Source organism: Gavialis gangeticus, unplaced genomic scaffold, assembly GCF_001723915.1.
Source record: "Gavialis gangeticus isolate Ggan-Ray unplaced genomic scaffold, GavGan_comp1, whole genome shotgun sequence".
Classification (NCBI taxonomy): Eukaryota; Metazoa; Chordata; order Crocodylia; family Gavialidae; genus Gavialis; species Gavialis gangeticus.
Window position 1 is genome coordinate 44,121,488 of NW_017729030.1, and position 10,241 is coordinate 44,131,728.

At 43.5% G+C, this 10,241-nt stretch overlaps 1 protein-coding gene across 1 annotated transcript in view; it reads left to right on the forward strand.

Moving 5' to 3' along the window:
• The window catches only part of ZNF330 (zinc finger protein 330), a 41,952-nt gene that overhangs the window by 12,745 nt on the left and 18,966 nt on the right, over positions 1–10,241 (forward strand). The window contains exons 2-4 of the mRNA XM_019522123.1: positions 6,455–6,584; positions 7,060–7,079; positions 7,177–7,247. Of these exons, the coding sequence (XP_019377668.1) occupies positions 6,465–6,584; positions 7,060–7,079; positions 7,177–7,247 (211 nt within the window). The 5' untranslated portion in view covers positions 6,455–6,464. The remainder of the gene's footprint in view (positions 1–6,454; positions 6,585–7,059; positions 7,080–7,176; positions 7,248–10,241) is intronic.

Genomic DNA, 10,241 nt, shown 5'->3' on the forward strand with positions numbered 1-10,241 from the left:
GGGGAGCAGCTCCTGTCCTGCATGCGCCCTGGGAGGTCACAGGGTGTGTATGCCCCCAGATCTGCACATGGGGTGGGGCAGGCTCTGTATTAAGCTCTTCCCGGGGTGGGGGGCTGGGCCAGGCTCTGCTCGGTGTGGCTGGTTGCAATGCTGGGAGGGAGTTATGGGGGGGCTGCAGCCACCCCAAAATTTGCCGTAGCCCCCTCCCCCCCATTCCAGCACCGCTGCTGCGCAGCCTGGCCCAGCCTCCCCCAGGAACAGCCCACTGCAGCCCCTGGCCCCACCCCGCATGCAGATCTGGGGGTGCACGGCCTCCTTGCCTTCCCAGGGTGCATATAGGGCGGGAGCCGCCCCCCCCTGCACAAGCTACTTGTGGCTCCATCCTGTCCCACCCCAGCTGAGCAGTACCTGCTCCAGCCCCACTCCCTCCCTCACTGTGGGGGCCTTGATTTGGTTTTATTTATTAAACCCAACCTTTTTTTTCCCCCCATTTACTTCAGCTTTCTTAAAAATCTCATCTTAAGCATTTGTCACTTCCTGCATATTCAAATGTTACTGAAATGTAAAGTTTTTCATTCAAGTGTCATTGGAGTGCCTCTGAATATGAAGTAAAAAATGAGAAATTTATGTACAAATACTAAACAGTCATTGTTATTGTTAAAATCAGCATTGAAGCAGGGAAAAAAATTAGTCTACAATCTGATATTAGGCTCCGCAGATCATAAATGTCTTTCTGCAGAATAATGATAGTTGCCAGCAGGCGGCTCAGCAGTACAGTTCTGAGTACAAAATCTGACACTCTAATTCAATTTAAATGTGGTGGAAATGCTAACGGGTGAACAAATGGATTTATATAGGCTATCAGAAAGCAGATTTTAATATTTATTCAAGATAATGTAGTGCTTCTGTTATTGGGGGAAGATAGACTTTTCTACCCCAGATGATAATTTTTAAATTACTAAACTCTTTATCCCACTGTGCTGGGAAATGTATGGCAGAACACTTCTTTCCTGCAGTTGAAGGCACCAAACCTCCAACTGCTTATTTATTTGCTTAAATTTAAGCATATTAGCAGCACCACTGACTTTACTGGGGCTCAGCATAGGCAGACTGCTTCATTCTTGTATAGTGAATTTCTCTCAGTTTTGAAAAAAAAAAAAATCTCTCTACAATGACTTTTAGTCACGGGATTTAAATCAGTTTCTTAAAATTAATTCCAAATAGACCAAAAACAAGAAGAAAAATAACCATGTAAAGAGTAAAGGTGGTTTACCTGTAGGGAGCAAAAAAAAAAAAAAAAACCATGTAAAGAGTAAAGGTGGTTTCCCTGTAGGGAGCAAAAAAAAAAAAAAAAACCATGTAAAGAGTAAAGGTGGTTTCCCTGTAGGGAGCAAAAAAAAAAAAAAAAACCATGTAAAGAGTAAAGGTGGTTTCCCTGTAGGGAGCAAAAAAAAAAAAAAAAACCATGTAAAGAGTAAAGGTGGTTTACCTGTAGGGAGCAAAAAAAAAAAAAAAAGTTATTTTGTTATGAAAAATAAACCCACTGCGTTTAGGTGGAGGTAGGTGCCTAAATGGCTGCTCTGGGTTATTCCTGACCATTCAGAGTAGGACTTGGGACTTTTCCAGGCCAAAATAGACTTAAGGTATCCAGACATCCTAACAGTTTAATAACTGTTGTTTGGAGTAGAAGAGGGTTACAGGAAAGTAGGGGTAGAGGGGATCTCATGAGGTCATCTAGTCCAGGCCCCTGCTCAAGGCCATATCATCCCTGCCTAAACCATCCCAGCCAAGTATCTATTCAACCTACTTTTGCCGATTCCCAGGAATGGAGATTCCACAGCTTCTCAAGGGAGCCGGTCCCAATGCTTGTTCCACCCTTAAAATCAGAAAGTTCCTCCTCATCTCCAACCTTAATTCCCTCTACTGCAGCTTGAATCCGTTGCACTTAGGCCTGTGCCCTATGACTCCAATGGTTAAATCTCCATGCATGTTCAAACCTTTCTTAACTCAGTGAACAGAAAACAACATGAGGCTTCACCAGCGCTGAACAGAGCAGAAGAATCCTTTGATTTGCAAAAGATACTCCTGTTAATACTGGCTAGAATGCTCTTAGGCTATTTAGCAACAAGAGCAGAGCACACTGTTGGCTCATATCAGCTTATTGTCTATGGTAATCCATAGGGGTTTTTTTGGCAGTACTGCACCTAACTAGTCATTATTTGTGCATGTAGGGCCATCCCTAGGGGGCACGAATTGGGGCAACTGCCCTGGGCCCCGTGCTTTGGGGGGCCTCGTGGAGCCAGGTGGAGCAGTGGTGGTGTGGAGCCGGGCAGAGCAGTGGCTTCATGTCAGCTGCTTGCTACCCTCCCTTCTCCTGGCACAGTTGCCAGTGGTGATGGTAGCTTCTTTGGGTCCAGGATCTGAGTGAGGGCCCGCAAGGGCTGATTTGCACCCTGCTCGGGTTGCCTCTGTGTGCATGCAGTCATTCTATCCCAAGTGCAACATTTGTCCTTGTTGAATTTCATTTGATTATTTGCAGACCATTTTTCCATTCTGTCCAAGTCATTTGGGATTCTAGGCCTGTCCTCCAAGTCTCTGCAACTCCCCCCACCCCAATTGACTGTGGTCCCCTGGGGAGCCCGGCTTGATACCTCCTTCCAACTAGACATTGAGCCACTGAGATCTACTCATTGAGTATGATTGGTACAACCAGTTATGTATCCACCTTGCAGTGTGCTAATCTAGTCTGTATTTCCTTAGTTCAGGGGGAGGCAACCTCTGGCACGTGTGTCAGGGTGTGGCACACGAAGGTATTTTGCTTGGCACCTGTGCCTTGGGGCAGATAGTGCAAGGGGGCCAGCCTTTGTTGTGGCAGTGCAGTCCTAGCCCCTTCCCTGCTGTCTGCCTTGAGACGCGCATACGCCTGCCCCCAGCAATGAGCTGGGCCAGGGCTCTGTGGTTCCCGGTATGGCTGCTTGCAGGCTGCCTGCTGCAAGCAGCCCAGGCTCCACGGTGGGTGACAGGGGCCAGCTGTGGGTAGGCTGTCAGGAGGCTGCAAGTGGTTGTGCTGGGGTCCAGAGTCCTGGCCCAGCTCGTTGATGGAGGGAGGTCCACACATGCCTCGGGGTGGTCAGCGGGGAAGGGGCTGGGGCAGCACTGCCACAACAAGGATTGGGCCCCTTGTAATGCTGGGGGTGGTCTGCAGGGGAGCCACAAGTTGAGGTTGCAGGTGTTTTGACACTGTGCAAAAAGGTTGCCAGCCCCTGCTTTAGCTTGTTAATGAAAGTGTGATAGGCAACAGCTTTGCTAAAGTCAAGGTATATCACATTCACTGCTCTTCTCCCATCCACAGAGCCTGTCATCTTATCAAAGACAGAAATCAGGTTGTTCAGGCATGATTTGCTCTCAGTGAATCCATGCTGACTGTTCCTGATCACCCTGTTCTCCTCTACGTGCTTTACAACTGATTCCTTGAAAACCTGCTCCATGATCTTCCAGGTATAGAGGTCAGGCTGACTGGTCTATGGTTCCCTGGATCCTCCTTCTTCCTATTCTTAAAGATGGCCATGGGTTCTCAAAGAGAGAGACAGTGGCTCTGAAATTACCCCAGCTAATTCCTTCAGTACCCTTGGGTCCAGCCCTGCTGACTTGAAAGCAGCTAGCTTCTTTAAGTAATCTCTAACTTGTTCTTCTACTGTTTTAGACTGTCTCCTTCCCCATCTTTGCTGCAAACTGCACTCAACATCTGGTAGCTGCCCTTATTTGCGAGGACTGAAGTAAAATATTGTTCTGTGTCCTCGTTAACTATCTGGAAGATGGCATGGGGTGCACTCTCAGGAAGTTCACAGATGACACCAAGCTGGAGGGGAGGAGAGAGTAGTAGATACGTTGGATGGTAGGGCTAGGATTCAGAGTGACCTGGACAAATTGGAAGATTGGGCAAAAATCTCATGAGGTCCAACAAGGACAAATGCAAAGTCCTGCACTTAGGATGGAAGAACCCTATGCACCAGTACAGGTTTGAAATCAGATGGTTAAGTAGCAGCTCAGCAGAAAAGGATGAGGTTACAGTGGATAATAAGCTGGGTATGAGTCAACAGTGTGCCCTTGTTGTCAGGAAGGCTACCAGCATACTGGGCTGCATTAGTACGAGCGTTGCCAGCAGATCAAGGGAACTGATTATTTCCCTCTATTCAGTGCTGGTGAGGCCACATCTGGAACACTGTGTCCAGTGCTGGCCCCCCCACTACAGAAAGGATGTCCAGCGGAGGGCAGTGCAAATGGTGAGGGGGCTGGGGGACATGATTTATGAGGAGAGGCTGAGGGAACTGGGTTTATTTAGTCTGCAAAAGAGAAGACTGAGGAGGGATTTGATAGGAGACTTTACCTACCTGAAGGGTGGTTCCAAAGAGGATGGAGCTAAACTTCTCACTGGTGGGAGATGACAGAACAAAGAGCAACGGTCTCAAGTTGCAGCAAGGGAAGTTTAGGATGGATATTGGGAAAAATCCTCCCTCACAAGGAGGGTGGTGAAGCACTGGAACAAGTTATCCACAGAGGTGGTAGAATCTCCATCCTTGGAGGCTTTTAAAGGCCCAGCTTGACAAATCCCTGTCTGAAATGATCTAGTTGAGGATGGTTCTGCTTTGAGCAGGGGGTTGGACTAGATGACCTCCCGAGGTCCTTTCCAACCCTAATTTTCTGTGATTCAAAAAAAAAAAGCATTAATTACTTCAGCCTTCTCTGTGTCATCTGTAACTAGATTGCTTTCTGCATTCAGTAAAACACCTATTGTTTCTTTGGTCTTCCTCTTACTTTTAACATACATGTAGAATCCCTGTTATTGCCTTTTTTTTTGTCCCTTGCCAGTTGCTTATCAAATTGTGCCTTGTCTTTCCTAATTTTCATCCTGCATGCTGTTCCCTAGTACTATGATCAAATTTCTACTTTTTTTATAGCATTCCTTTTTTGAGATTCAGTTCACTTGAGAGATTGATGCCTAGCCAGGCTGGCCATCTGTTTCACTTCTCATTCTTCTATCTCACTGGGATGGCTTGCTTCTGTGCCCTTTATAGGGCCTGGAAGAAAGAGGATCCCGGGAACTACAGACCAGTCAGCCAAACCTGTATACCTGGAAAGATCGTGAAGCAGGTCTTCAAGGACTCTATTGTGAAGCCCCTAGAATTGAACAAGATGATCAGGAACAGTCAGCATGGATTCACCAGGAGCAAATCATGCCCAACCAATCTGATTTCATTCTAGGATAAAGTGATAGGCTTTATGGATGAGGGAGAGCAGAAGACGTGATATATCTCAACTTTAGCAAGGCTTTTGACACTGTCTTCTACAACACTCTCATTAACAAGCTAAGGAAATACAGGTTAGATAAAAATACTATAAGGTAACTGGTTGGATCCTTGTACTCAGCAAGTAGTCCTCAACGGCTCAATATCTACTTGGGACTCCTCAAGTGGAGATGTCCAGGGGTCTGTCCTGGGTCCAGTATTATTCAACATCTTCATTTAATGACTTGGATTGCAGACGACACTGAGTTGGGTGGAATTGCAGACAGTCCAGAGGGCAGGGCTAGGATCCACAATGACCTGGATAGACTAGAGAAGTGGTCCATGATGAATGAGATGAGATTCAACAAGAAGTACAAGGTCCTATACTTGGGATAGAATGATTGCATGTACAAATACAGACTGGGGAATGACTGGCTAGATTGAAGTACTGCAGAGAAGGACATGGGGGGTTATGACGATGAGAGTTGAATATAAGCAAGTGTGTTCATGCTGAAAAAAAGTCAACATCATTCTGGGTTATATTAACAGGAGTGTCACTTGTAAATCAAGGGAAGTGATTGTTCCACTCCCTTCAGCACCGGTGAGGCCTCACCTGGAGTACCAGGTTTAGTTTTGGGCCCCACAATTCAAGAAGGATGTGGACAGTTTGGAAAGAGTTTGACACAGAAATAATTAGGGGCCTCAAAGGCAAGACTTTTGAGGAAAAGCTGAAAGAACTAGGGTTAATTAGCCTGGAGGAAAAGCCTGAGGGGGATAGTCTTCAAATACCTGGAGGCTGAGTATAGAGAGGATGGAGATGGGCTCTTCTCTCTGTGGATCTGTGGGATAGGACTAGGAACAATAAACTCAAGCTGCAGAAGGGGAATTTTAGGCTGAGATTAGGAGGAACTTTCTGACTATAACTGGTCAGGTATTGAAACAGGCTACCTAGAGAATTTCCATTGCTGGAAACTTTGAAAAACAGGTTAGACAGACACTTGACTGGGGTGGTTTAGTCAGGGATGATCCTGCCTTGAGCAGGGGCTGGACTAGATGACCTTGTGAGGTCCCTTCCAGCCCTACTTTCTCTGATCCCATGAAATGTGTATGCACATGTTATGCACGTGTACATCTCTCCACCCATCTATCTAAATATTTGTTTCGTAGAGAACGTGAAAAATGCCTAAAAAAAAGACTGGTGCACGCAAGAAAGCTGAGAATCGTCGAGAGCGTGAAAAGCAGATAAGAGCTTCCAAAGGCAACATCGATTTAGCTAAACATCCTTGTAATGCCTCAATGGTAAAGTAATTAGAATAGTCTCTGATATCAAGTTTTACATTTTTGTAAACCATTGATAAAATTTATGTTGACTAAATTAAACTAGAAAGTCAGTGCTTTTATACCAGGTATGCTCAGTCTGTAGCCAGTGGGCTAGATCCAGCCCCTTGAACCATATCATCTATCCCCTGGGGCTGCTGGATTGGGGTGGTGGTAAGTCAGATTGGGGTGGTACATGGTATGAGGCTGGATTAGGTCAGCGTAGGATTTGGCCCATGGACTGACCTGGTGCCAGTCATCTAGCCATGGGGCCAGAAGTTTGGGCACCATCGCTTTATGTTATTATTTGTTTAATAATTGTATTTAAATAAGAATGTCAATTGAAGAGTATGTTACCAAATCAGGATCAATTAATTCAGACTCAGTTAAAAAAGCTATACATTATGTATGTTTTGTGTGTGGGGAAAAATAACAATCTATTCTTTTCATTTTGCAGGAGTGTGATAAATGTCAAAGGTAAGTAAACTTGCTTTTTGTTTTATAACCAGCATTTTGGCCTTAGTTACACTTTGAGATTGTGTAATACTATTTCATTTTTTCCCCATGTGACAAGACGACAGAAGAACAGAGCCTTTTGCTACTTCTGTAGCTCTGTCCAGAAGTTGCCTATTTGTGCACAATGTGGTGAGTTTAAATAGCAAAAGGAAATGCACTGCTTATCCTGACTCTCTTGTGCTGTTAATTCCCTTTTATTTTATCTATGGTTCTTGTAAAGCAATTTTACTAAGAGCCAATCTATTGTACCAGCTGAGATGCATCCTTTGGGGCTTGATATTGCTAACTTTAGTGCATATCGCTTCACCCCATTGGCCTCACCCAGTTTTTTGGTATTGGATCTTTGGTTTGTCTTTGATAGTTACCCCATAGAAAATGCATTTTTTTGGTGTTTGTTATGACAGAATAAATGGCACTGGGATTTGGCTCCGAGCCCAAAGTTACTAAAGCAACCAACTGCCAAAAAGCTGCTTTTTAAACTGGGAAGAATTGCATCTTTTTATGACAACTTTATGGTTGCTGATCATTTCTTATTATACATTAAATCAGTAGTATATTATTTACCTTGTGTGTTGATACGGTCTGACTTGCTCTGAACAACATATAGGTACACAGAAGGTCTGATCCAAATTTGTTCAAAGTCCCTGGAGAGACTTCCATTGCCATCATTGGGCCTTGGATCATACACAAAATCTTGTTTAAATTGCTGCTTGCTTAAAATATGAGCTGATGGGTTATACTTGCAAATTAATGTTGCTTCCTGTTTTAACAAGGTTTCACATATTTTTCTGTCTGTCATAAAGTGGCTTGAATATTTCTGGTTTGATATTCAATGACTTCTTTAGAGCTGCAGATGCTGAACACTTCTGAAAATTAGGCCATTAGTGCATAATGACATTCCATCATATATCAGAATTTGCAAACCTCCGTTGTGTCATACGCTAAAGCAGAGAAAATGCATTTTTTATTCTTCTGGTATATTATGTGTTGTAAATTGACTGCAGCTGGTTGAATTTATCTTGATCTGTAAAATGTTTATGGAGAAAAAGTGTTTCTAATAATAGTCTACAAAAAGCCATCAGCTTCCAGGATTTTCCAGCATAAAGACTTATCAGAATGGTCTGGTACTCAATTGTCACCATTTGGGAGAAGGTAGCCACCCCTAAGATTAGGTTGCTTATAAAACAGTCTATTGATCTTTTTTAATATTAGCACCTGCTTCCTTTGCAGCAGGCCTCTGAAATTTGGCAGAACCAAAGCCCTAGGATTAAAACCATACCTTCCATTTGTCCCGTGACATTCCTTTCAGGTTTGGCTGACACACAAATTGTTGCAAATGACCATTACTTCTCCATCACTTGTGTTGCACTGGGAAATGCTGGTAGCCTGCCAAAACAATAGCCAAGTGCAGACATTCCTAGAAGCTGGGCTGAGACTGTGACAACATGGCCCCTAAACACAATGAATTGTGGTGGCAATCACAGCAGCAATTGCAGCATTGGTGGAGGAAGTGGTCTACCCTGTGAAAACTGCTCCAGTTCCTTAGCAGCATCACCTAGGGCAGAAACTTCTCTGGACTTCTAAAAGGAGAGAGAGGACTAGGCTGGAGAGAGATCAGCCACCTTTCTGTACCAAGCACCTAGCAACCAGTGGTACTTCCTACTGGCAGCTAATATCTGGAAGTCAAGTACTGTAGGACTCTGATGATGATACATAATAGGGATAGAATTTGACTGATTTGATTTTTGATTTTTGCACCATGCTACCAAAAGGGGCCTCAGGATAGTTCATAGGAGAGAACAAAATAACTTATAAAAGCTGACAGAATGTTAAAATAACCTATAGAGTCACTCCCTAAAAAAAAAAAAAAATCCCAATTTAACCGTGTCTCCTAAATGCCTGCTCAAATGGGAAGGTCTCATAGCATTTTTGGAAAATGTCCAGCCTTGGGTTCTGACAGGCCTCAAAGTAGTAGTGACCCAGAGCTGAAGGGCAACTGCTGAGAATAACCTACCACTGTTTTGCCAAGTGAATTTAGCACATTCCTGGTACTTGGAGGAGGTTGCTCTTGGCTGACGTTGGGGTCATGATAGAATTTGGCCGTATACACACTTTAAAGGCCAATAGACCAAGCAGAGCTATACTGGCAGTCTTGCTATATGGACACAAAGCATACACTAGCAGTACAATTTTCTGGGCAGCAGAGCTTAAACTAGTTTCTCCAACAGAAGAGTCTGTGCTAACAGAAGGACATTTGTGCAAACACACTAGGTCTGTTGTCATACTATAACTGCAAACATACTAGGTCTGCTGTCAGAATAGTTATATGCCTCTGGGCTAGAGGGGAAAAACATCACACCTTTGACTCACCTAGTAGCAATTGGAAGTTTGATCCAAGCCTTTAGTTTTATTCTTTTTCAATGGAATACTATGTTATTACATACCAAAAAACATGTGTTATTTAGATTGCAAAGGTGTTAAATGCCAGATTACTGGTTGTCTGTGAAACACTAATTACCCTCTTGTAGATACGCATTAGAGTACTGTCTTGCATACATGGTCATGTATTATTTTTTTCTACAGGACCCCTATCTTATTTGTTACTCAGGATGGTCACTTAATGAAGGGGCAGAATTAATGTTTCATGGTCAATGCTAAATGTAGCACTTTCTCACTTGATTTGCTACGCTTTGCAGTCTAGCTGTTTAAGTATGATAATAAATATGAATAAAGTCAGTTTTTGGATATCATTTTATGATCTGTTGACCATATGCTCAGCTTGCTAAAAAACATGGTGTAAGATAAAAGTCCCCGCCCTTGGTTAGTCGCAAGTGTGTGGTGAAAAATATATGGTCTTAAATGCTTAATAAGAAAAAAAACTTTCCCTAGAGAAGCAAAGGGATGTGTTGTATAGTGGTTGGTGTTTATAGGTTTTTGGCATGTTCTTTACGCTACGTGTATTTAAGAAATTGTTTGCTTGAATTCCCTATTTTTGGCTGTTACTACATTGTCATTCCCTTTTTTTCTAAATAATTTTGTTTGTCTTTTTAATAGGTAAAACAAAGTGCATGATGAAGTCTTCAGATTGTGTCATAAAACATGCTGGTGTATATAGTACTGGCC